At 46.8% G+C, this 26286-nt stretch overlaps 1 protein-coding gene across 5 annotated transcripts; it reads right to left on the reverse strand.

Annotated features, from left to right (window-relative positions):
• Positions 1–1877: 1877 nt before the first annotated feature.
• On the reverse strand, positions 1878–21336 carry TMEM39B (transmembrane protein 39B). 5 transcript variants are annotated; one of them, XM_072827309.1, is made up of 10 exons: positions 21206–21336; positions 19425–19551; positions 18689–18908; positions 18024–18107; positions 17547–17701; positions 10053–10389; positions 8922–9109; positions 3822–3942; positions 2503–2642; positions 1878–2336 (listed from the first exon to the last, which is right to left on the reverse strand). In XM_072827309.1, exons 1-10 carry the CDS (start codon positions 21207–21209, stop codon positions 2252–2254), a joined length of 1461 nt encoding a protein of 486 aa, XP_072683410.1. In that variant the 5' UTR covers positions 21210–21336; the 3' UTR covers positions 1878–2251. The 5 variants fall into 5 exon arrangements, with proteins under 5 accessions (XP_072683410.1, XP_072683414.1, XP_072683412.1 ...); XM_072827313.1 differs by lacking the exon at positions 2503–2642 and having other exon boundaries at positions 21206–21334; XM_072827310.1 differs by lacking the exon at positions 1878–2336 and having other exon boundaries at positions 2586–2706.
• Positions 21337–26286: the final 4950 nt, after the last annotated feature.

Consider the following 26286-nt stretch of genomic DNA (forward strand, 5'->3'; position numbering starts at 1 on the left):
CTCAACAAACAGAAGGCTATGTCTTCAAGTCACCAGTCCTACAGCGAACTGTCTTTTGGCAGCAGAATGAGACCTGGGTTTCCAGGTTCTGTTGCAACAAATTGCCTTCTCTAGTTTGTGCCTGGCCCGTTAAGGAAAACAACTCAAAAAGTCAACTCTGGAACTCAGGGTCAGGCCAGGAAAGGGAGCATTATCTTTCTCTTCCTACTGCCACTGCTCAAGGCTGAATCTCTGTGTTTTCTCCTGGTTGATTTTGCCTGCTTCTCACTGGTCTCCCAGCTCCAGGCTTTCCCACTTGCACCGTCTCAATAAAGCAGAGACATGGTCAAGTTTGTTCCTCTGCTTAGCATCTTCTGTCATTAGGTACTGTCCAAACATTTCAATCTGTCACACAGGCTGGTCCTTATTCACTTCTTGGTCTCCCCGCTAGGCAACCCAGTCTCCATCCATATTTGGGGAACCCCCTTTCCCAAGTACGCTATCTTTTGTGCCATTGTTATGTGCTGTTTCCTCTGCTTGAAATGCAATGCCCTCCCCTTCCCCCTTGACCAAAGGGTGAACAAGTTCACTTTCAAGACCCAACTCAGAGACACCTGGGTGGCTCCGTGGTTGAGCATCTGCCTTTGGCTCAGGGTATGATCCTGGGTCTGGGGATCAAGTCCCGCATCGGGCTTCCTGCATGGAGCCTGCTTCTCCCTTTGCCCCTGTCTCTCATGACTAAGTAAAATAAAATGACCCAATTCAACCCTCCCTTTCTTGAAAAACCCTGTCTTTCCAGGCAGTCTGGGTCTCTCTGTCCTCTCTGTTCCCAGTGCCCTGGACATGTATTTTCCTCAGCACTTAGCACCCTAATTTGCTCACAAGGTATGCCTCTCTCTCCTGGTTGTCTAAGGAAGGGACAACATCTTCCTCATCTTTGTATCTGTTCCATGCCTAGCATGATGCCTCCCTCAACAGAGACACCAAAAACTTTTGTTGTAGTGTCTGTCTCCCATACGCCACCACAGTCTTATCCGCATATCCTGTGGCTAACAAGGGCTCAACGAAGGAAAGCAGAGTAGACTGGCTAGGACTGTCCTTTTCTCCCAGCCTGAGCCCTCCAGCCTGTCCTGTAGGAGCCAGGTAGCTCTCTAAGCATCTTTGTTTCCACTCTAGTAGTTGACCTTGCTTACACACCTTCCCCTGCCGAGAACCACTGGTCCTCCCTAATCCATCACCTCTCTGCAGACCCACCCCACCCTGCTCCATGTTTCTTATCCTCCCTGCTCTAGAAAACATTCTGCTTCCCCTTCCAAAATACACCAGGATGTTCCAAATCTCTGGGCTATTCCGTGTGTCCTTGAAGTGCCCTTCCCCCATTTTGTCCACCTAGGAAGTGGCTGACAACTCAGACTATCCCATCCTCCAAAAAGTCCAGAGAGTATTCTCTCCTGTGGTACTATCTTGCAACTGTTATACCCATCTCAGTGTAGTAAGACTTTTTTTGTTTCTGTCTTGGCATCCTGTCCACCACAGCACCTGACACACAGCAGGGTCTCAGTGACTGCATGCTGAGAGCAGCAGGACATCACATTCTCCTAGGATAGTGGTGTTTTTTGGCTTCTGTGATACTTTAGGCAAGTCACTATAGTTCTCTGTGCTCATTCTTCAACTATAAGATTGGAGTGACAGCACCTACCTCCTAGGGTTGTCATAAAGGTTGGATTGAGACAAGGCCTATAATACACATAAGGATAATGTCCCATATACAGTATTCAGCCGTCAGAAGCTACCACTGTTTCCACGACCTCTGGTGCCTCAACTCTTCTCCAATGGAGAAGGCAGGACCCACAGAGGCCCCAGAGGCAAGAAGGGAAAGAAACAAATGACACACAGACTTAATGGGAGTATAAAAATAGGACTTTTCCCCCCCCTCATAATCACATCAATTATCAAAGAAACAAACAGTATGTAACAAAAATACAAAGCTCTGGTAAGTTTTTTTTGTCTCTTTTTGTGGGTTTTTCTGCCCCTCACCCAACCCTCCCCAACAGCCCCTTCCCAGAGAACCCCTGGCTGAAGCCTGGATGCTGTCCCTGGGGTCACCCTGGGGCTTAGGAGAACCGGTGGTCCAGGTCCCTCTGGGGGCTGGCTGAATAGGAGTAGGCCTTGCCCAATACCAAGCGGTCCCGCAGCAGCTTGAAGAAGGCATAGTAGTTGCTGAAGAGGATGAGCGCCAGTGAGATCGTCTGGTGCCACTTTTCAGAAGACATTAAGGAGTATAGCTGGTAGACAATGACAGCACCCTCCAGCAGCAGAAGGATGTTGAGGATCCGCAGGGGTTTGCTGAAAAAGAACTGCCCAGGAAAAGGTAGGCAGGGATGGGAAAGTATGTTCTAATAACCTACCTCTTGGAAGGGCTTCTGAGGGGGGGAGGGTGGCAGTGAAGGGGACAAGCTCATGGGGCCCCATGCAGACGTGGGTGGGGAGGAAGACTGTAGGGTTGGGTGTGGACTTTGCTACCTCTCTGCTTTTGCTTGTGGTCGTTCTTCTGTCAAGACTACTGCTTCCCACAGCAGTTGTTTAAGATCTTGCTGAACTTCTACCTCCCCCAGGAAGCTTTTCTTGAGAGATCTTGCTTGCTCACTCAAATTTTTTCTAGTCTACAATCAACACCTTGTTATATGTGATCCTTCTGGGTACAGTCAGGCCTGAACAAATTAGAATCTTACGACACAGGTGTGGAAAGTTATTACAGACTCTACAGCCTGAGTCACCCACTTTTTCATGGGGAGCACCCTGACTTAGGCCAGAAACTTCCAGGGCATGTGGCAACACCTCACTCTGACCTGCTGCTTTCAAAGCAAGGGAGAGTGCAGGAACTCAAGAAAAATGTTTTGATCAGTTTGAAAGAGTGATCAATGCTTAGGGAATCTTGATTCTGCAGGGGCCAAGGTACCTAAACCTCAAGAGCTGCTTACAGGATAAGAAGAGATGTGACAGGAGATGGGAGTCCAAGAAACCAGCCCACCAGTCTCAGCTCTGCATCTGACAGCCTGCAGAACCCTGGGCAAGTCCCTTTCCTGTCTGGGGCTCAGATTTCTCTAATGTAAAGAGGGCACCAATATCAATGATTTCTGAAACTGTGTTCCTTGGAACCCCAGGTTCTGAAGCAGCCTTTTAGGGGCCTACAGCAGTGGTGAGTGGGAAGTAAAGGGAGTTCCAACCCTTTCAAATAGAATGGTGCCATGAAATCCTATATACCAGACTTTAGTCTATGACTAAAGTGTTGGAAAAAAAGGATTTTGATAACAAAATAAGTAAATAAAATGGAGACCACTAGCCTCAGTGATTTTGAGCAGTTCTTTTCACTATGCTGAGGCCATGAGTCCTTACTATGGGACCCCAAGTTTCCTAGCAAAGCACCCTTGAACAAGTCAGATTCTAAGTAAATTTTAGCCTCAGAAAATGAGGATAGCCCTGGTACTTCTCTCACACACATCCAGCAATAGTTGGATGGAGGGTGTGTGGCAGGTGCTTACCATTGTGCCTGGCACACCACACTGAATGAGAACAGTTACAATTTTTGCCCCTGAGAACCTCTCTTTTATTTTATCAGTTTTCCTGCCTCCACCTGATGTTTTCAAAGATCTGCTACCAAGTAAGCTGCCGTTATGAAGTCACCATACGGACGGTTGTCCTGTGCTGCACAGGTGGAGTTTCCTTTGGATTTGAGAAATGCTGAAAATGGCTTTCTGTTGCTAGGACATTATCCCCCGCCCCCAGATCCTCCCGCCCTTGAGAGCAGCCCTCGCCCCTTCTTCCCCAGGGAGGAGACTCACGTGGAAGCGGAAGTGGGAGACGTCAGAGGGGATGGCCACATTGTAGTGGCCCACTGCTTTGTAGACGTTCTTGCTGTGCTTCACCAGCACGCCCTGTGGCCACATGCATTCCTCCGTCCACCTGGAGGCACAGCCCAACAGTGCCCCTTATGCCCAGCTCGCCCCCAAAACGGGGTACCAGAAGACTGGGCCTGGTGTGACCACCAGGGCCCTACTCCCATTTCTATTATTTAGACACAGTGACTTTCCTTTTTTGGTCTCAGTTGCCTCCTCTGTAAAAATGGGGTAAGAATCATGAGAAATCCACTGCACTGGGAGTCAGAAGGTCTAGGGTTGAGATTCACGTCTGAGGGACTGTCAAGAAAACCCTTTCCCTCATCTAGTCCCACCTAGAGCCTCCAATTAGTCCACCAGACAGCTACCTGAGTGGTCTTGGGAAAAACCAAGCTGAGCCTATTCTCCACTCAAAACCCTTGGAAGTATTTTCAGTGCCCTTGGAGTCAAGTCCCTAAGGATTCGCCGTGGCCTCTGAGGCCCTGCTCGGTCTTCCAACTCCCTCCTACTGCACAGCTTGTGATCAAGCCATTCAGAGCTGCTTCTAGTTCCTCCAGCACAGTTTACTGTTTCATGTCTCTGCATAAGTTACTCCCTCCAACTGGACTGCCCTTCCTGATCCCATCCTTCTGGCAAGTTCTTTCTAAACTCAGGATCCTCCAGAAAGCCTTTCTCCAACTCCCTAGAGTTCAGCATCCTTCAGCACCTCCCTGGATTTCCTGCTACTGGTCCACTCTCCTCAATGTTTCGTTACTTATTTCCCTGTATCCCTCAATAGTCTGGGAGCCTTTGAGGGAGGGGACGGTGTCCATTTCATCTCTGTGTCCTTGGAGCATGGCACAAGGCCTGGCACAGAGGGGCCTTAGAGAGCACGTGAAAGTGGGATGGTGGATTCTTCTGATTCTTCCAGTGTTCTGTCAGATTTCCCAGGGACTCCAAGGGTCCTGGGCCAGAGGACAGAGAATTGCTGTCCACGAAAAACCCTAACTCAGGTTCCTACCCTGTGGATTCATTCATTTAAAAACCAGTTATCAGGGCACCTAGGTGGCTCAGTCAGTTGAGCATCTGACTCCTAGTTTCAGGTCAGGTCCTAATCTCATGGCTCATGAGAGAAGCATCAAGCTCTGCACTTGGTGGGAGTCTGCTTGACTCCTCCCCTGCTCACATGTGCACTCTCTCTCTCTCTCTCAACCATGTAAATAAAAAAAAATTTTTTAAGATTTTTATTTATTCCTGAGAGACACAGAGAGACACAGAGAGAGGCAGAGACACAGGCAGAGGGAGAAGCAGGCTCCATGCAGGGAGCCCGATGTGGGACTTGATCCCAGGACTCCAGGATCATGCCCTGGGCTGAAGGCAGGCGCTTAACTGCTGAGCCACCCAGGCGTCCCAATAAATCTTTTAAAAAAAATTTAAAAACCAGTTATCATGTTATACCTAACAATGTGGATGAATCTCATAGGCAATATACTGAATGAAAAAGCAACAGGGGGATCCCTGGGTGGCGCAGCGGTTTGGCGCCTGCCTTTGGCCCAGGGCGCAATCCTGGAGACCCGGGATCGAGTCCCACATCGGGCTCCCGGTGCATGGAGCCTGCTTCTCCCTCTGCCTGTGTCTCTGCCTCTCTCTCTCTCACTGTGTGCCTATCATAAAAAAAAAAAAAAAAAAAAAAAAAAAAAGCAACAGAACCAAGATTTCGTTTATGTTAGGTTGTAGAACAGAAGAAGTAGAGGAAAGTAGAAAAATGGTTGTCTAGGTGGTGGTGGTGAGTGGAAGGTGGTCACTGGGAAGAGCCAAGAGGAAATTTTCTGAGAAGTTGTAAATGTTCTACATCTTGTTCTACCTATACATGGGTGTACAGGACTATCAAAACTCAAAGAACTGTACACTTTAAGATTTGTGCATTTCAGGGTGCCTGGGTGGCTGTCAGTTGGTTGTCTGCCTTCAGCTCAGGTCATGATCCTGGAGTCCCAAGATCGAGCCCTGCATTGGGATCCCTGCTTAGTGGGGAGTCTGCTTCTCCCTCTCCCTCTGCCCCTCTCCCAGCTCATGTTCTTTCTCTCTCAAATAAACAAAAATCTTAAAAAAAAAAAAAAAAAAAAAAAAAAAGATTTGTGCATTTCAGACTCTTAACTACAGAAACAAATTGAGGGTTGCTGGTGGGGAGGTAGGCAGAGGCTAGAGTAACAGAGTGATGGGTATTAAGGAGGGCACTTGATGGAATGAGCACTGGGTGTTAAACGCAACTGATGAATCACTAAATTTTATCTCTGAAACTAATTATACATGTTCATTAAATTGAATTTAAATTTAAAAAAGATTGCACATTTCACCATATATAAATTTTACCTTAAAAAAACATGAAACACAAACCACCAAAATTTTCTGTGGACCTATTATAAGCCAGGCATTCTGCTAGGCATTCTGCTAAGAGATGGCCAAGTGTTTAACAGGCAAGGATCCTGACCTTCAGGAGCTTTAGTCCTGGGAAAATAGGCAAGCGACTAAGCAAACAGAGTAGGAAGTGTTAGGTGCAATAATCGCGATATTACAGGATTGTGAGAGCACAGGGGAGGGGGCCCTGAACCCATTGTGGTTGGTGAAGAAAGTATTGCTAGAGGAAGCAAACTGCTAAAGGATGCATAGGAATTAATCAAGACAGAAAGTTGGAAATGGTATTCCAGGCAAAACAAGCGTCATGTGGCTTAGGCATAGATACAAACATACACAAAGAATCTGAGAATCTGGGATGCCTTGGTGGCTCAGTGATTGAGCGTCTGCCTTCGGCTCAGGGCATGATTCTGCAGTTCTGGAATCAAGTCCCACATTGGGCTCTTTGCATGGAGCCTGCTTCTCCTTCTGCCTATGTCTCTCTGCCTCTCTCTGTGTCTCTCATGAATAAATAAATAAAATCTTTGAAAAAAAAAAAAAGAATCTGAGGATCTGAAGCGGTCTGGTCTGGCTAGAGCACAGTATGAATGGGGAAGGCAGGGTAAAAGAGGATGCAGAAAAGGCTGGCAGGACCCAGTTCAGCAGCTGGGAAGCCATGTGAAGGGGTCTGGGTCTTCTCTACAGACCAGGACCATTGTGAGCAAGGCACAGGTTTCTCCTCATGTTCAGCTTTATCTTTCTATTCCTCCTTCCCCCACAGAGGCCAAGGCTAAGCTAGGCCCTCTTCTGGCTCATTTAGCAATGTCCATCCCCTTTCCTGAACCATTTGGACAGAGCCTGAGAAGAACCCTGACTAGCACAGAGGGCTATTTGACTCTAAAGGTTATGGTCCTGACCACAGTTCTCTAAGTTCTCTTACTTAGCCTTACCCCAGAGAGAACAGTAGCATCCCCGTTTTATAGACCAGAAAGCAAAAACCCAAAAAGGCCAACTGCTTGCCCAAGAACACTCATGTATCCCTTCTTGGAACATCAGAAAAGAGGAAGAAAAAAAATGACCATTGATAAGAAAATATAGCATTCTCATTTGCCCTAAGTCCTGGGGGCAACCCAGGGACCCTTGTGGGGCTGTGTCTGAGGAAATGGATAAGCCCCAAGCTAAAAAAAGGAAAGCCTGTAAACAACACCTATTATGGGACGCCTGCGTGGCTCAGGAGGTTGAGCATCTGCCTTTGGCTCAGGGTGTGATCCCAGGATCGAGTCCCACATCGGGCTCCCTGCAGGGAGCTTGCTTCTCTGCCTATGTCTCTGCCTCTCTCTGTCTCTAATGAATAAATAAATAAAATCTTAAAAAACAAAACAAAACAGCACCTACTACAATGTTCCATGCTACTCCCCTGCATTATTTATTTTTTATTAAAAGTAATCTCTAGGGCAGCCCCAGTGGCTCAGCGGTTGAACGCCACCTTCAGCCCAGGGCATGATACTGGAGACCCAGGATGGAGTCCCGCATCGGGCTCCCTGCATGGAGCCTGCTTCTCCCTCTGCCTGTGTCTCTTCACTTCTCTGTGTGTGTGTGTGTGTGTGTGTGTGTCTCGTGAATAAATAAATAAAAAGTCTTAAAAAAAAAAAAGTAACCTCTGTGCTCAAGTTGTGAGGCTTGAACTCACAATTCCAGCCAGGTGCCTCTGTAGCCTCCCTTGGCATCTCTGCTTCTTGGTGGATCTACCTCTAAAACCTGTCCTAGGGACCTCTTCTCTGCCACACCTTGTGCTGGGCCCAAGGCTTAGATTTGATTCAGGTGGGCCCAGCCTTAAGGAGCTTTCGGTCTAATGGAAAGTGAGGGTAACCTGGATGAAATGTACCGTGAGGTAGGTACTATGAAGGATGAACCAGGCTGAGGGGAGGCCAACCTAGCACCTCAGGGCTCCTGAGCAGATGCTTCTGTCTCTGCAATGCTGTCCTGCAGCTGGGCTTCTTTCTCCCCATCATCCTATAACCATTTGTGTACATGGCTATCACCTCCACCACACCAACATCCTCAAGGACTATATCTCAGTCATTCCCTCTCTGTGGCTCTGCTTCCCTGGCCAGGCCTCACCATCGGCTGACATGGCACCATATCCTCTGACCAGACTGATGTTTCTAAGGCACCTTGGAATGGGTTCCTCCACTGTTTAAAACCCTCCATAGCACCCTTCTGCCTGTAGGTCAAAATCCAAGCTCTTCTGTCCAATACATAGCACCAGGTCAGTTACAGCTCTAGGAAGGTAAATGTCTGCCAAAAAGCAGATGACCTAATGATTGAACAATGAGTGAGCAGGTGACAGAAGCAGAGAAGCGGAAGATGAATGCAAGAGCATATTGGTCAATGAGGTGAATAAATAATGGTCAGTGAATGAGAAAGTCAATGGGTCTATGAATTTACTGCCTGGCCTCCTCCCACCTCCAGCACACTGCAAGTTACCTAAGCACAGAGGACACGTTTGCCTTGGGCCCTGCCATACCCTACTCTGGCCTCAAGGCCTAGCATATGAGATGTGCTCAACAACTATCTGCCAACTGAATGAATGAGCTGGTAAGGGAGGAGACCAGTGACTCCACAGGCACTGACCATAAGGGGGTAGACTGGGCAGGGGAGGGGAGGGCGACTCACGGGTGCTGCAGCACATTGGAGCATAGCGCTGGGTCCACCTTCTGCCAGCAGCCCAGGTGTGCAGCGGCCTTGTGCAGTAGGTCGCAGTAGCTGGCGGGCAGCAGGTGCTGCATGAGGATCACTGATGTGCTGATGGACACCAGCAGGAAGAGCTCACAGGACCAGCGCTTGTCATAGTAATGTGTGTTCTGGGAGCAGTGAGAGATGGATAAGGCCAGGAATGTCCATAATGGCCTCCCTCCCTCCCCCTTACCTGATTCTACCTGCCTCAGAAACCATGGCAGCCTTCTGGGAGGAGTGGGGAGGCCTGAGACCAAGGATCAAACACCAAAGAAGACTTAAGCTTAGACCCTGTGGCCACTACTCAGTCCTACAAACTCTTCTTACAGAAAAATTGCTCCCACTGCTTACTTCTCTGAGCCAGAGCACAGGCTCTGGGATCCAACAGACATGAGTACCAATCTTGGCTCTGCTGCTTATGAACTATGTGATGCTGGGCAAGTCATTTCATTTCTCCATGCTCTAGCTTTCTCTTCTTTTAAATGGTAATAGTTACCAATCATCTCTGAGAGGTGTTAGGAGGATTATCACATTCATGAAAGCTCTAGAACACTGTAGGTGGTCAAGAAACAGTAAGTCGTCTCAGCCTCAAATCACTCAGGGCAGTCCATCCCCAGAGAAATGTTTCAAGCCTACTGTCAGCTGGGGAGGGACCTTCCTAGGTGACCATACTGCTAGAGAGAAAGCACAGGCTTTTGGAATCACTCAGGTCTGGATGAATCCTGGCTTTCCTACTGAATGATAAAGCTGGATACTGTGACATGCCTGGGCCACAATAGTCATAGTGAAATACATCACTGTTTTGTTATCAAGTACTATGAACAACAGTGTCATGTCCCCCTCATTGGCTGGGTGATAGATGGTGCAGGTCACTTGGAGAACAGCCTTGTTCTCGCCACTCTACAATGGAGGCAGTAGTTACTCTAACCCTCCAGGGTTCCCTCCAGAGAACAGATAGCAATCTGATCAAAAGTGGTCCACTTATTTATGCAAGCAGGAGGGCTCCTGGGGGGCAGGCAGCAGAGTAAGGCCCCAAACAGGTCCCTCCCCTCTCTGGGTTGAGCTACGCACCTTCACGAACCAGACAGGCACAAAGGCCACATAATAGGCACTCAGCATGGAGCTGACCAGCACTTCCTTCATGCGCCAGTTGAAGTCCATCTTGAGGAACTCCACCTCACTGCGGATGAGACTGGGGGACAGGCAGCAAGCATGGGTGGGCATGGCATCTGGGCCGTACAGCTGCCGTGTGTGCTGCTTCCACGTCTCCCTCAGTGTCAGCAGATAGTCCCGGCTCCGTGCCAGGCCACTGACGGCCTCCCGGGGCCCCATGGAGGCCATGTGGCTGAAGAGGTTGGTCTTGCGGAGGTCACAGTTCAGCTGCAGGAACGGAATGTACATCCCAAACCTGCTGGGGAATACAGTGGTGAGGGGAAGCCTGCCCATGGGCCACAATCCCAACCCTTACCCACGGAGGGAATCTTCTTTCCTCCCTGGGCCTTAGCTTTCCTGGCTACTCAGAGGGGTAGAATTTACCCCCATCTTTCTATTCAGCCATTCTCTGATCAGACATTCAACATAGGTGTTATTGGGTGCAGGCCAAGCACTGTGCCGAGCATCGGGGAATAGAGTAGGAAGCAGGAGATGAGGCCCTGCCTCGTGGTCTATTGCTGACTAACAGTGATCCTAACAGCCCAGATTCATTGGGCACACACGTTGTCTTCTTTTGCTTCTCTTAAGAACACTATGCACTCAGTACTATTTTGTTTAGTTTTTTTTTTTTTAAAGATTTTATTTACTCATTCATGAGAGACAGAGAGAGAGAGAGAGGGAGAGGCAGGTTCCACACAGGGAGCCCGATGTGGGACTCGATCCCGGGACTCCAGGATCACACCCTGAGCCGAAGGCAGGTGCTAAACCGCTGAGCCACCCAGGGATCCCCCTCAGTACTATTTTGTATCCCTCCGAAGAAGCTGTGGCTCAGCTAAAGGTTGAGTTTGAAGTGGATTCCCAAAGGTTACCCTAAGTAAGGAAGCAATACAGCTGAGATTCAAGCCCAAAACCATCTGGTACCAAAGACCAAGATACATACTCAACAAATACTATGAGTGATTAATTAGCTAAAAATGTACAAGGGGTGCCTGACTGGCTCAGTCGGAGAAGTATGTGGCTCTTGATTGTGGGGGTCATAAATTTAAACCCCACACCGAGCACAGAACTTACTTAAAAAAAAATGTATGCAGTACCACAAGAGAGGTCTAAGTTGTTACAGCTGCATACTTGAGAGTCAGCTCATCAGCTTGTGGAGGAAGGTGGTTTAGGAACAGTATTTACTATGTGCCTATTATGTGCCAGGCACTGAAATGGGCCCTTAAAAAGTACTAATCCCTTTCCTTGTGCAGTACCCTTAGGGCTGTAGCTAATTAGTCAAAGGGTGTATCGCTGCTATCTTCTTTTTTGGCTGGTATCTTTTGAAGAGAAAATTAGATGGACCCAAAGCCCAGGAAAGTAGATAAGTAGGGAAAGTAGATAATTAAAAAAAGTAGTTAAGAGCCAGGGCACCTGGCTGGCTCAGTTGGTGGAGCATATGATTCTTGATCTAGCAGTTGTGAGCTCAAGCCCCCCACACTGGGGCATAAAGATTACTTTAAGTAAAATAATAAAAAAACAAATAAGTAAATAAATGGGAAACAGTAGCTCAGTACATGGAACACCGTAATAGGTGCTATTTACAGGCTTTCCGTTTTTTAGCTTGGGGCTCATCCTTTTCCCCAGGACCTCAGACATAGCCCCACAAGGGTCCCTGGGCTGCCCCCAGGAGTTAAGGCCAATGAGAATGCTGCATTTTCTTATCAGTATAATTTTTTTCTTCCTTTTTTCTGTTCCAAGAAGGGATACATGAGTGTTCTTGGGCAAGCAGTTGGCCTTTTTGGGTTTTGCTTTCTGGTCTATAAAACAGGGATGCTACTGCTCTCCCTGGGGTAAGGTTAAGTAAGAGAACTTAGAGAACTGTGGTCAAGAGCATAGCCTTTGGTCGAATAGGCCAGGGTTAAAATCTCAGCTCTGCTAGTTACTCGCATTGTAACTTAGAGCAAGTTATTTAATGTATATGAACCTCAGTTTCCTTAATTTGCCCTAAGTTACATAGCTTGTATTGATTTTCTACACTTAGTCAGGCATTACACCTAGTGTTCATAAATACTCTCTTTAAACCTTCCAATAATTCCCAGCACGGTGCTTGATCCAAAGGAGAAGATCCATAAAATTTTGTTTAGAAAAGAGAGATCAGTGATTGTATGGGACAGAAAAGAAGACTCCAATGGGATTCCCAAAACACTCTTCAGGACACCCTGTGGGAATGAAGGAGTGGGGAACCTACAGGAACATACAAGGGATTCAGACCCAAACTTAAGTCCAAGTATTTAAGAATCTCCCTGGTTTTGCCTCTAAGAAGGACTGCAAATATAATTAAATTATTTGGTAACAGCAAGTGACTGCTCCGCAGGTCACAAGTTAGAAGCAACTTCACATGTAAGATGGCAGATTCCCTCTCCTTTTCTCCACTTAAGACGTGACAGTATAAAAATAGAAAAGAAATTCCTATCAGCAAAAAGAATGGGAGTGGGATTATCAGTTCACAAGTGATTTTAACAAATTTAGAAAGCAGATGGAAACATGTTGACAGATGAGGAAGGAAGCCATCATCTAGAGCAGCGTTGTTCAACACAAATATAATGAGAATCACATACGTACTTTGAAAATTTCTAATAGCCACATTAGAAAAAAATATGAAGCTAATTTTAATACTCAACCCAATATATGCAAAACATTATCATTTCAACATATAATCAACATTTACAAATGAGATTTTTACTTATTTTAGGATTTTACTTATTTATTTGAGAGAGAGAGAGCGAGCGAGCTAGAGTACACAGAAGTGCATGCAAGGAGAAAGGGGAGAGGAACAGGCAGAGAATCTCAAGCAGACTCCACACTGAGTGCAGAGCCGATGCAGGGCTCAATCTCACAACCCTGAGATCATGACCTGAGCCAAAACCGAGAACCGGATACTTAATGGACTGAGCCATCCGGGCATAACCTACTTTCTTTTTTTGTTGTAAATCTTCAGAATCTGAAGTTTATTTCAGATTATAACACACTTCAAACCAGCCTCTTTCAAATGTTCAGTAACAAGTGGTTAAAAGCTACTAAACTGGATATAGGTCTAGAGTGTATAGGTCTAGAATATGCTATGAGAGGGCTGCCCTGGGGGGTAGGAGCTTATCTGCCCAGTGACCCAAGGGAGACTCTGGCTTGAAGTAGGCATAGCTGATAAAGGGTAGAAGCAAGCAGCAGGACTGAACAAATGGGATTAAGCAAAGATCTGTATTTATTTGCAAGAGTCAGTCCCCTCATTCTCTTACCTCATGCAACTCTGAAGGATTCTTCTGTAAAAAAATTTGAACAAACTGTCTAGGGAGAATTGTGGTCTCTAATGGGGGCACCCTAGAGTAACCCCCTCACTCTGGCTTCTGGCCTATTGGAGTCCACAACCCGACAACTAGCACCATACTCCCTCATCCTAAAGCAAAGTCTGCCAGTCAGTGTGTCCTACTTATGTACTTAGAATTCCTGATCAAAACTCCCACTCACATATACAATGGCAGAGGGAGATGAAGTGTGGTTCAACCTATTCAGTCCTTCATTTATAAGTGTAAAGAGACAACCAAAGAAACTAACTATGCTTAGGGGATCCCTGGATGGCTCAGTGGTTTAGCACCTGCCTTCGGCCCAGGGTGTGATCCTGGAGTCCTGGGATCTGGATCAAGTCCCACATCAGGCTCCCTGGATGGAGCCTGCTTCTCCCTTTGCCTGTGTCTCCGCCTCTCTCTCTCTCTCTCATGAATAAATAAGTAAAATCTTAAAAAAAAAAAAAAAAAAAGAAAGAAACTATGCTTATAAAACTAGCAGCATGAAACAAAAAACTGACTCTAGTAGAAAGACAAAATTCAGGGAACAGAAGAGATTTTTAAAACAAGAACAGAATGCTATGAGAAAAGAACAATCAGAAAACAAGAGGCCTTAGAAATGAAAATATGACTGCTGAAAAACTCAGTAAAAAGCTAAAAGATAAAGTTGAGGAAATCTCTCTAAAGGCAAAGTAAAAAGAGAGAGGAGTAGGACAGAGAAGGCAGGATGGAGGGAGGGAGTAGAGGGAGAGAAAAAGAAAGATGAGAGAAAGGGAGAGAGATGAAAAATATGAGAGAAAATATAAGAGAAACAGATGACCAATCTATGAGGTCTACCACCTGATGAACAGAAGTCCCATAGAGAATAGAAAAAAATGGAAGGAAGAGATTATCAAAGAAATAATAGAAAAATTTCCTGTTCTGAACAAATACCCACATCTCAGGTTGAAAGAGTCCTAGCGTACTGATAAGATGAATGACAAAAGTGCCACACCAGATACCACCTTGTGAAATTTCAAATCAAAAGATTAACAGGGTATTTCTAAAAACTTTCAAAGGGAAAAACAAGTCATCTGCAAAGTAACTGGGATCACACTGGCATCAGACTTCTCATTAGAAACACTGGATGCCAGAGACAATAGAGTAATATCTTCAAACTTCTGAGAGAATATGAATTTGAACTTAGAAATCTACATTTAGCTGAATCATCAATCAAGTATGAGGGTAGAATAAAGGCATTTTTAGACATGCAAGGCCTTAGAATGTATAAACCTCCCACATACCCATTGTTAAGGAAATTACCTGATAATGCACTCCAGCATAATAAGGGAGAAAACCAAGAAAGAGGAAGACATGGGATCCAGGAAACAGTGGATCCAACCCAGGAGGGCAGCGAAGGGAAGTCCCAGGCTGAGAGCTGTACAGCAGGCCTAAAGAACAACCACTCCAGACTGGAGCAGGAGGATGGAAGGCTCCAGGAGGGATGTCTTTAGGGGGAAAAATGGACTCCAGGCAACAGGTAGCATGATTGAGAGGCTGGATAAACTTGAGGATATGTTGAAGGCCCATCATTCTTTTGTCAACAAGAAAAAAGAAAGGCAATTAGAACTCCAAGAAAATAAAAAAGGCTGTATAAGAAAGTTACAATCTAAATATGAAGCAAACTAAAATGTGTCATGATTTTAAGCAATTGATGGAATGTAAGAAAAGAGAAACCATTTGACCTTGACACAAGGAACTTTCTTTTTTTAAGAGGCCTAAGATTATAACTCAGTAACTATAGAGAAGGAATATCATCTATGCATACTACTTGGCCCTGAAGTGAATAATATATTCATACTACTTACTGCTTTTTAGTGTTTAGAATTAACCTTAGACAAAGAATGGAAGACTTGAATGTGGTTATAGAGGAGAATGTGTATGTCATGCTTTAAGAGAATACCTGCCAGGAAGTGAGAGGTGGAAGAGGGGAGGAAAAATGGACAAGTAGAGTTCCTAAGATTACTGTCTACAGAAAAGGGATTAAGATACTATTGTTGATGAAATAAAAAAATACAGGCATACGGATATTATTGGAAAAGATAATCAATAGAGCAATAACAGTTACAAAGTACTGGGAATAGTATTGATGGAAGGGTGAACTAAGTAAATCTTCATCTGAAATTGAAGGGAATCAATGTATATGTGTGCATATATGGGTATATGGTATGCTTGTACATGCATAAAACATTTCCAGGATATATAAGAAATCAGAACTATTGGTGGTTGCCTCTTGGAAGGGAAACTGGGCAGCTGACAAACAGGAGCCAAGGAGACTTTTTCATTCTATATTCTTTACACATTTTGAATATATACATTTTACACATATTTAAACATTTTGAATTTTAACTCTGTAAACTATTATCCCACTATAAAATCAATCCTACGTTTTTAAAAAGAATAAAGATACAAGGATGCTAGAATTATGGGGGTAGCTTTGGAGAAGTGGGTTAAAAAGCTGAAAAGTGGGGTTGGAGGCTGCTTTTCATCATAAGCTTTCTGCACTCCTGGATTGATTTGCTGTGATATGCCTTCCCTATGTTAATAAAAATTTATAAGTTAAATAAAAAAATAAAGCAAAATACGAATACTGGGTGATACTTGTGTTTGAGGAGAATGGATTCACTGGATAATAACCACAAAGTAAAAAAATTAAGGTGACTGTTGACGGCTGTAACCAACTAACCCCTGGAGGGCCGTTTGTTAATATCAGAAATATAAATGGACTGCACCTTTCAGCACAGTAATTCTATTTCTGGGAATCTGTTATACAGGACTATTAGACAAGCAGGCAAAGATGTACGCAAAAGAAGTTTCCTTACTTCATTGTCTCCAATAGGGAAAAGCTAGGAACACCTCAAAAGGTCATCAATAGAAGACAAATACGACAACTGTGAAAAGCCTATACAACGGGATATTATGAGATCATTAAAAAAAATGAGGCCAACCTCTATGTATTGCCATGGAAAAATACCCAAGTTATATGATTATGTGAAAAATGTAGTAAATTGTGCAACATCATGCATGAATTAATTCCTTTTTTCTAACAACAAAAGAAAAGTATGTGCATATGCTTGAACAGAAAAAAGTCTAGAAGGATATGTTGCAAATAATGGTTTTCTGGAACACTGATATTAGAGGACTTTCCTACATTAAAAGCTTCTGTAAAGTTTAATGTTTTTATATGACACATGTCTCACTCTTATAATTAAAAACTAGTTATAAGTGAAACAGGTGCGATGGGGCTCCTCCCATGACAGTGCCCTTTTCATCATGCAGGATAGAGAGGAATGAGTATCCGGCTCTGAAGCTTCTCAGGCCAGAGAACTGGCCCAGCCTGAGGAAGTTCATGAACCAGAAAGAAAGGCCAGGGGTTGGGCAATGACTGTAAATGCCCAGGCAGCCATGAACCTGCCCTAGGCTCAGCCAGAGTGGATGGCTTGCCAAAGTTCTCCCCAGTTCAAGGCCAGAAGGGGGCAGTCCTGGGCTCCTCCCAGACACTACCTTCCCATCCTCAACAATCTGGGCTCTGGAGATGGAGTGACTGAGCAAACAGACACCAAGACTGACATACACACACGTATGTGCAGATACACGCACACACGTGCATGCAGACACACACGTTTCATGCACAGACACCCACACAGAAACAGGCACACACGCCGGTGCTTGCATGCACAGAGCTGGGGGAGGCACTGAGAGATTACATAAACACTAAGATACAAAAAAAGACAGAAAAAAAAAAGAAAGAACTGGAGAGAAAAAGGAAGGGAGAGGGAGACAAAGCCCATGCATCCTCCTCAGGAATGTTCCTTTGGCCTACACACACAGATGTGAGTCCCGTTCTGACCTCCTCCTGGGTGGCAACTAGAGTAAATGATGCCTGTTCTCTCAGTTTCTGCTCCTGCGGGAGAAAGCTAATCACCTTGTTCTCAGGAGGCTAGGTCAGACAGTGGGAGAGTCTTCCAGGTATGCAGGCCTGCTGACCCAGCCACGCTCAGGGCAGACATCAGGAGCCGGGTGCTACGCGGTGAAGGGTGAAGTGAGGGGTACTCACGGATAGCAGAGGAACAGGAGGTTCAGGAAGGAGTAGGTCCTGAAGAGGTGGATGAGGGAGCGGCACAGACTCCAGCCTGTTGCCGTGAGAACGGTGAAGCGGGTGAGGAACAGCAGGACCGAGCGTAAGAGGGAGACCTTCCCCCTCTGAGAAGCCTGGGTCAGGGCGAGATAGGACGGGCTGGGGCCTTGGATGGAGGCCACAGGGGTTGTGCCCAAGTCCCGCCCAGCATGGCCTGCGATCCCACCCAGGGAAACATGGGGACAGCAGCCTGGGCAGAATCTGGCAAGGTGAATCTTTTTCCTCAATGCCCAGCAAACACCAAAGAGTGATGGGATGATGTAGCGTTCTTCAACCAAGTTCAAAGGGAGCCCCAAGGAAATGCCTGAGGCTTGAAGGGTTTGGCATGTTTCCTTGGTACCCCCCAGGGGAAAGGGGAGTCCCAAAGTCCCCGGCCAGCCTCTAGGACCCAGTCACCTCCTTCACGATGGACCCAATGAAGCGGCGGCCCAGAACGATGGTGGTCACCATCAGCAAGTTGAAGTCGATCAGGTGGAAATTCTGTCAGGGGGCAGAGGCCGGGGGGGTCACATGGGCCCCCTGCCCATAGATGGGTGTTTTTCATACCCACCTCCCCCTGCCCAGTCCTTTCCATAGGGACTGTCCCCACTCTCTGACCTTCACAGGCCTCCAGCTGAGTCAGGCCAGGAAATTACCTAGAGGAGCAGAACAGGACCCAGAGGAGGGAAGTGGGACAGTCCCTGGAGATAAGAGAGTGGTGTGTGAGCCCTCTTGCTGATCACCCATGACCCTGTCCCTGAACCTCTTTTTCTGCATGGAGATCTTTCCACTCCTGAAATACTCATGTATGCCTGTGGCTCTTATCCCGCACAGGACTTAAGACTCTGTGTGCCTTTAGGCAAAATCTGTCAGGTTTCTCTCTGCTACCTTTAAAATGCCTAAAATGGTACTGAGCAATGAGGGGTGAGCGTTCAGGAATTATTCGCCCAGCATGAGGCCAAGTGTACAGGGCGCTTGGTAAGCTACACTAAACTGAAACCAAATGTCATGAGCACTGGAGCGCACACACACACACACACACACACACACACGCACACAGTTGGTCCTAGCTGGGCACCTACCAGGGAGGTGTGGGAGGGTGGGTGGGAGGGTGGATACCACCACACTGTCTTGTAGATGTTGATGTAGTGCACGAAGAGGGCTATTAGCTGGCAGAAGAAGAGCTGCAACTCAAACAGAATGCTGGCCTGGACTGGCAGCTCAGGGATCTTGCAGTGCTGAAGGGGCACAACCGTCTGGGTGGCCAGTGGGGGGCTGGAAAGGCCCGTCCCAGAACTGCTCCTGGGAAGTGAGAGGGAAAAACATTAGGAGCTGACCAGAGAACCCCACCAAGACGGGCTTCCAGGACACAGGATGGCGGGGCTGGATCAGAAAGGCAGCTCATGGCAAGGATTGAGTTTCCTGATCCTGCCTGTCAGACAAAGGAGCCAGCGAAGACTTTCCTACCCCTAATCTTATTTAGGCCTTCCAACATGTCCCAGGAAGGAAAAAATTATTAGATCCATTTCACAGATGAGGAAAAGGAGGCCCAAAAAGAGGAAACAACTTGTTCAAGTCATGAGAAAATCAGGAGCAGGACCGTATACTGGAATCCAGGCCTTTGGGCTTATTATACTATGTCCTGCCGCATCTACCCAAGTGAGCACCACCTGAGCTTTTTTCCTGCTTGCTATATACTCAAACCCCCATCTGCCATCTGGAGTATCATATCCTAGAGTCCGAGCCTAGTAAAGAAGAGCCTTGTTCGTATTGTCCCTGTGAGCCCACAGCAAGGGGAAAGAGACAGAGGTGTTTTACCTGGTGCGGGAACGGACACTGGTGACCGATGCACTGGAAGTATGGCCCCCACCAGAGCCCCCTGAGGATCCTGGCTCACACAGTGGATTTCGACAGTAGGATGTCCTGTTGGGACCTCTTCGTCCTCCTGTGGGACTCAACATAAGGTAGATCCTCAAGCCAGAAGGCGTATATCAAGGATAACAGCAATGATACTGGCTACTAGTTACTGGGTGTCTCATTGTATGATTCAATTGCAGAGACCTCTGATCCGGCCCCTGTCTACCTCTTCAGCCTCACCTCCTACTATTCTCTGCCTGGCCTCCATGCTTCAACCATACTATCCTTTCTCTCCTTAAGCAAACCAAACTTGTTACCTCTTGTACTTGCTGTATCCTATCTGCAAAGCCCCTCTCTGACTGCCGTTTTTAAAGTATCTGCCTCCATAATTCTCATTTCTATTTTTTTCTTCACAAAGAATTCACCCTTGGAATTTATCTTATTCATTTATTAACATATTTATTGTCTTTCTCACTAGAATGGAAGGTCAGTGAGGTCATTACATCTTTGTCACTGTTGTATCCCTTACCCCCACCACAGTGCCCGGTATAAAGTGCCATGAACTACATGTTGATGAATTAATGAAACCAGCAAAGTAAGTTTTCCACAGGTTAGGAAACTGAGTTTACAACGTGTCACAGGTAGTTTGGGTCTGAGGCTTGAGCTGTTAGGTCGGTTTAACACTGCTCTGTTCAGATCCTACAAGTCTTATGATTCTGGGCACCCTTAAAGCCTTTTCAAGAGTCCGAGATCCAGCTTAAACAAGTATCCTTGTGTCTCATGGTCAGGAGCAGGGCCTGAACATAGGGTCAAAGATGTGGGCTCTGGGAGAATGCTGTGGTGGTGGACCCAAAACCTATTTCTCTAGGCTCAGCAGTCCACCCCAAGCTCCCAGGCACCATCCTGCACAAAGGTCCTGTACAAAGCTCAAAGCACCACCCAGTCCTAATCAAAGCTACAGCCTTATTCAAATCGCGGCTGCACAGTCTACACACACCCCACCCACACACACCCCTGGCCCTAGCTTCTCAGCTCAGAAGCTTTTCCCACACGTCTCCAAAAAAGTACTTGTCAAGGAGCTCTGCACCCCACCAGCCCCCACCCCAAAAGCCCTGTTCCTATAGTATTATACCTGGCTTAAACATCCCACACGTGCACCCTCAGCCCACAACTCTGCCCACACTTAACTCCTTTCTTTAGAAGCTCTTACACCCACATAAAGCCCCTGGGCCCAGAAGCCCCGCCTACACACTGTTGTCAGCCAAGAAAACCCGCCCACAAGCCAATAAAGGCTTTCTGCCTAGAAGCCCTTATCCAGAATGGGCTCCCTAGGTCCGCAAGGTCCCCCTCCCGCCCCAACGCCCCCAGTGCAAAGACCCTACAGCCCAGAAAATCCGCCCCCGCCCAAGCTCCAACAGCCCCGGGGTTCCCCCCGAGCACCAACGCCCCGGCGCCCGCCTAGCCCCGTCCCCGCTCTGGCCCGGGCGAGGATCCTGCACCGAGCCCAAGCCCCAACAGGCCCTCTCCGTTTCAGAGGCCCCGCCCCTGCACCAATGCCCCGCCCCCGCGAGCGAGGCCCCACCCCGCGAAGCGACCGGAGGGGGCGGGGTCCCTCTGCGCCCCGCATCCCCTCCCCCTTCCCTCGCTGGGATCCTGTCCGCGTGGGGGAGCAGTCAGCATCTTGGCCATCCCGACCCCCACGCCCGCCTGTTCCCCGGCCGAGCCGGACCCGCTCCTCTCACCCATCTCCTCCCCCCGGCGCTCTCCGCTCCGCCGCCGCAGCTCCTGCGGGCAATATGTCGGAGGCGACGGCGGCCGGGAGAGGACTAACCGCCGCAGCCCAGTCCCCGGGTAGCAGCCGCGCGCTCCCGCCTGGCCGCCAAATTTGCATACAAGGCGGGCTGGAAGCTGGGGGCGCGCTTCTTAAAGGGGCCGCGCGGACTAAGGCGGTGCGTGCGCGCTCTTTGTCTCGCGGTCCCCTACGCCCTTCCTGCAGCTGCTGCTCCGAGACCCCGAGGGAGGGAAGTCACCTCCTGCTCTTCCCGTGCGTTTCTTCTCCCAGCGTCTTCAGGCCCGAGGGAGGAGGCCGGAACCGCTTCGCGGCTCCTGCCCGAGATGGACCGTATCCTTGAGTGGCCCACAGGCGCCTCAAACTCAACGCGGGCTTTGGTCTTTGTCTTCAGCCTTATTTGTCTTTGGTCCACCCTAGTCAAAACCTGGGAGTCATTCTCCTCTTTCCCTCGACCCCCCACAACCAGTATTTCACCTAGTTTTGCCCACCCTAAGTCCTAAATCTTTCTCTTGCCACCACCTTAGTTCAAATCCTGGTTCTGCTCTTTCTGAGCCTTGCAATCTTGTTTCTTGCTCTTTACAATGAGGCTGGTAATATTCACCTTATAGGTGTTGGTGAGGAATGAATGAGATAACTCATGTAGAAAGTCTGTTTTAACAAATGTCAGCCATCATTATTATTAGGATACATGGCAAGTGCTTAACACAGAGGAAGCACTCAATAAATGACCTACTACCACCAATTGTTAGGACTTCTTCCCTCACAAAACCTATCAGCTGTGTTTTTTTTTTTTTAAGATTTTATTTATTTATTCATGAGAAACAGAGAGAGAGACAGAGACACAGGTAGAGAGAGAAGCAGGCTCCATCCAGGGAGCTCGATGTGGGACTCCATCCCAGGATCTGGGATCACGCCCTGAGCCAAAGGCAGATGCTCAACCACTCAGCCACCCAGGCGTCCCCTATCAGCTGTCTTAATCACCTGGTAGCTCCATGGCTTAGCCCAGTGCTTGGCACATAACAGACATCAATATTCAATTAATCGAATGAATTAGTAGATACTTAATTAGTATATATTCACAGAGCTTACAGTTAAGTGAGAGGAGATGGACATAAAATTAGTAAATTCGGTAGTATGTTAGAAGGGAAAAATTGTGGAGGTAAACAGGAAAGGGGGATGGGAGAGTGCCATTTTAATTGGGACAGTCAGAGAATGCTTCACTGAGAAGGTGACTTTTGGCCAAACACTTGAAGGAAATGACTGAGTCAGTCATTTGGTTATCCAGAGAAAAGGGGTACTCCAGGCAGAGGGAAAAACCAGTGGAAGGGCCATCAGGTATGAACATAGCTAATGTGGTTAAGAAACAGCAAGGAGACCAGTGTGGCTTGGCTGAAATAGACATGAGAGTGGGACATTAGAAGGGACGGACCATATAGGGCTCCTCCTTACTCTGAATGAGGTGGGGAGCTATTGGAGGGTTTGAACTTATATTTTTAAAGAATCACTCTGGCTGCTGTGTAAGAGTAGACTGCAGGGCTGCAAGGGTGGAAGCAGGGAGACCAGACAGAGCATATGGCAATGATTCAAACAAGAGATATTGATGGATTGTAACAGATTGAGTGAGGGAGATGTGTTAGATTCTGGATTTGAGGGTAAAAGTCAATAGGATTTGTGGACAGATTGGATAGGTGTAAGGAAGAAAGAGAAGATCAAGTATCACTCCAAGGTTTTTAGCCTTGGCAAATGGAAACGTGTTTAACATGTATACACCTATTAAATTATAGATTTTACACCATGTCAGGCCTTCTCTTCTGAGAGAAAAGATGTACAGAGAGGGAGAATGACCAGCTCACAAAGTAGAGAAGAGACCAGGGCTAAGATTCCTTTTTCCAGCTAAAGAAATTCTGGAAGGGACACCTGGGTGGCTCAGCGGTTAAGTGCATCTGCCTTCGACTCAGGGCGTGATCCTGGAGTACTGGGATCGAGTTCCACTTTGGGCTTCCTGCGAGGAGCCTGCCTCTCCCTCTGCCTGTATCTCTGCCTCTCTCTGTATGTGTCTCTCATGAATAAATAAATAAAAATCTTAAAAGAAAATTCTGGTAGAAGAGCTGGTTCTGACCTCTTTAGAGTACTAAATTTGAAATATATCCTGTTAACTTCTGAATGGCCAAAGCCCAACACTACCTGGCATATGATAGGCATTCAAATATGTATTAGTTGAGTTAAATTCAGGTAGTGGCAAACTGGCTCTTAAAAGGAAAGGGAACGGGAAGGAATGCCAAATGGTTTCAGGAATAGTCCATAAAGGACTGAAGCTGGGCTATTCCTGGGAACTTGTTTTAACTCAGTTCAACAAAAAAATTTTAGTGTCATCATAGTGCAGGCACTATGGATACCAGGGTGCCACTCATCTTGGGAGAGACAAGAGAATCAATAAATTATGGCACAGTGTGATAACAATACCAGTATGTACCAAGTCCAGAGGTGGATGGAAGGTGACTAACTCTGACAGGGAGGTGATCAAGAGAAGCCTTCATGAAAGATGACATCAGAGCTGGTTTCTGAGAGAGGAATAAGAGTTTGCCTGTTATGCTCCTATGGGAGGAAGCAGTAGCTTGGGTCTGGTAATTGTCTTAGTGGTGCTGGTGACAACGGCATGTCTTGCTGTCCAACCATTATGTAGAAGGGTGCTGGACCTTGTACATGGCAAATACTCAGGAAATGTTTGCTTAATTGATTTGAGGGCATTCATACAACCCAGTGACCCCATGTAAGAGCTTAAGGCCACTCAAATGGACAGCTATGCACGTAACCCATTATCTGTGGCTCTTGCCCATCTTGAACAGGCTGACTGTTGATTTTGTCTGCCCAACATCCATTCCTCCTTCTGGTTAGAACACTTTGATTTTCCCTTGGGGAGCTACCCTTCGTTCCTCTCTCTGAGTCCATGTGGTCTGGTGGGGCTGCCTTACTCTGCAGTTGCAGTGTGGGCAGATAACCCTGGCCTGGCGAATCAAAGCATTCCAACCCTGCCACTCCACGCTACAATGACTGGTTAGGGGTGGGGAGTACGGGGGGTGGGGTAGTGATATCAGTCAGGCCAAATGAGATGCAATGCAATCCTAGGACCTTTGCTGGAACAATTAGGAAATAATTTCCTCCCCTCTGGGATGGTTAAGCAAGCAGGATATAAACTTGGAGCTTGTGGTGGCTATGTTGCCACTTTTTAGGGGGATAGAACTTAGATAATAAAAGAAATATAGAAAAGTAAAAAATTGGTAGACACTGTCTTGATAGCATCATTTGAACCCCTGGATCCAGCCACACCTGAACCCTTTATGGAGGTTTTTTGGTTTTTTTTGTTTGTTTTTTTAAGATTTATTTACCTATTTTAGCAGGAGAGGGGTGGGGCAGAGGGAGAGAGAGAGAATCTTTTTTTTAAAGATTTTATTTATTTATTCATGAGAGAGAGAGAGAGAGAGAGAGAGAGAGAGAGGCAGAGACAGAAGCAGGCTCCATGCAGGGAGCCCGATGTGGGACTCGATTCCGGGTCTCCAAGATCACATCCTGGGCCGAAGGCAGGTGCTAAACCGCTAAGCCACCTGGGCTGCCCTGAGAGAGAGAATCTTAAGCAGATTCACAGCTGAGTGCAGAGCCGATGCCGTGCTTGATCCCAAGACCCTGAGACTGTGAGCCGAAATCAAGAGTGGGACCCTAAACTTACTGAACCACCCAGGCATTCCTGGCCTTTTTTATTACAAAAAGTCAGTTTGTGTTTTGTGTCTGACAACTGCAACTGACATAATCCAGAACAATGTACACTTCTATTCCAGTATCCAGCAGAAATATCTAGGGTCTTAGTCTTCTACATCTGCCTCCTACAGGATCCCTGGGGAAAAGAATCATAAGGTGGCAGGATGTTGGTTAGGTTCTTGTTTTTCAGATCTGTGGTTACATGTCTCAGCTGTTCTGTGACCTTAAAGCCCTTGCTTCCTTTCTTTGCATCTTTATTTCCTTATTAACTTACTCTCTATTGGCTTTTTCAAGAGTCTGAATTTTTAAGGAAATGCCACTGGCTCTAGGCCAGCCCTATGTCATTAGGTGTCAAGAGTTGGGATCTCTTCCTTGGTCATGTTATTCTGGGGCCATAGCTGGCAATTCTGTCCTCTAGATTGGCAGTTTTCTACCTGGATTATGTAGACCTCTAGTGGCACCCTGTGAGGGTGCTGAAACCACAGGATAAAACACAGGACTGCTTTCTGGAGTGTCAGTTTTCTTTTTCTTTCTTTCTTTTTTTTTTTTTAAGTTTTATTTATCTGAGAGAGAGAGAGAGAGAGAGAGAGAGAGAGAGAGAGAGAAAGAGTGAGAGAGAGCACAAGCTGGGTGAATGGGCAGAGGGAGAAGCAGACTCACTGCTGAGCAGGGAGCCCGACTTGGAACTCTGGGATCATGACCGGGCTGAAGACAGACACTTAACCTACTGAACCACTCAGGAGACCCTGGAGTATCAGTTTTATTCACGAAAACATGAGGCAATATTAAAGTGTAGTTATTCAGGATGCCTTCTCTGTGCTAGTCTTAGAATAAAATCCTGGCTTCAGCACTTACAAGCCTCATGATCTTAGGGAGTTCCTTAACCTCTCTGTGCCTCAGTTTCCTCAGTGTAAAGTGAAGGTAGTATTAGTACCTATCTTATGAGATTATGGTGAAAATCAGTCTGTAAAGTACTTAGAATAGTCCTGGTACACAGTATAAGTGCTATGTAAGTATTAGTTACTATGATTATAATAGATCTATTATGAAGTACAAAAACTAATGTGAATTTAAGACTGAAGACTTTGAAGAAATGTCATCCATAGCGCTGTCGCAGCTCCCCAGGGATTTGCTTTTTCTTCTGCCAGCAAGAGTACTTACACCTGATTTTTATCACAAGCTCCAAGAGAATCCATGTCTTCGTGTTCTTCTACTTTCCTAAGCCGTTCTTACTTCCATGTATATCTTAGTCTCCCTGTCTGAATTTTCCATATCTCA

Source organism: Canis lupus, chromosome 5 (genome assembly GCF_048164855.1).
Source record: "Canis lupus baileyi chromosome 5, mCanLup2.hap1, whole genome shotgun sequence".
NCBI classification, from domain to species: domain Eukaryota; kingdom Metazoa; phylum Chordata; class Mammalia; order Carnivora; family Canidae; genus Canis; species Canis lupus.

What these genes read in the sequence shown, in the direction of transcription:
- TMEM39B (XM_072827313.1), bottom strand. An exon ending in CTCCTGTTCCTCTGCTATCC is followed by an intron (nt 10,390 to 17,546) that starts GTGAGTACCCCT and finishes ATTCCCCAGCAG; the next exon opens with GTTTGGGATGTACATTCCGT. An exon ending in TGCCTGTCTGGTTCGTGAAG is followed by an intron (nt 9,110 to 10,052) that starts GTGCGTAGCTCA and finishes CACTGCTCCCAG; the next exon opens with AACACACATTACTATGACAA.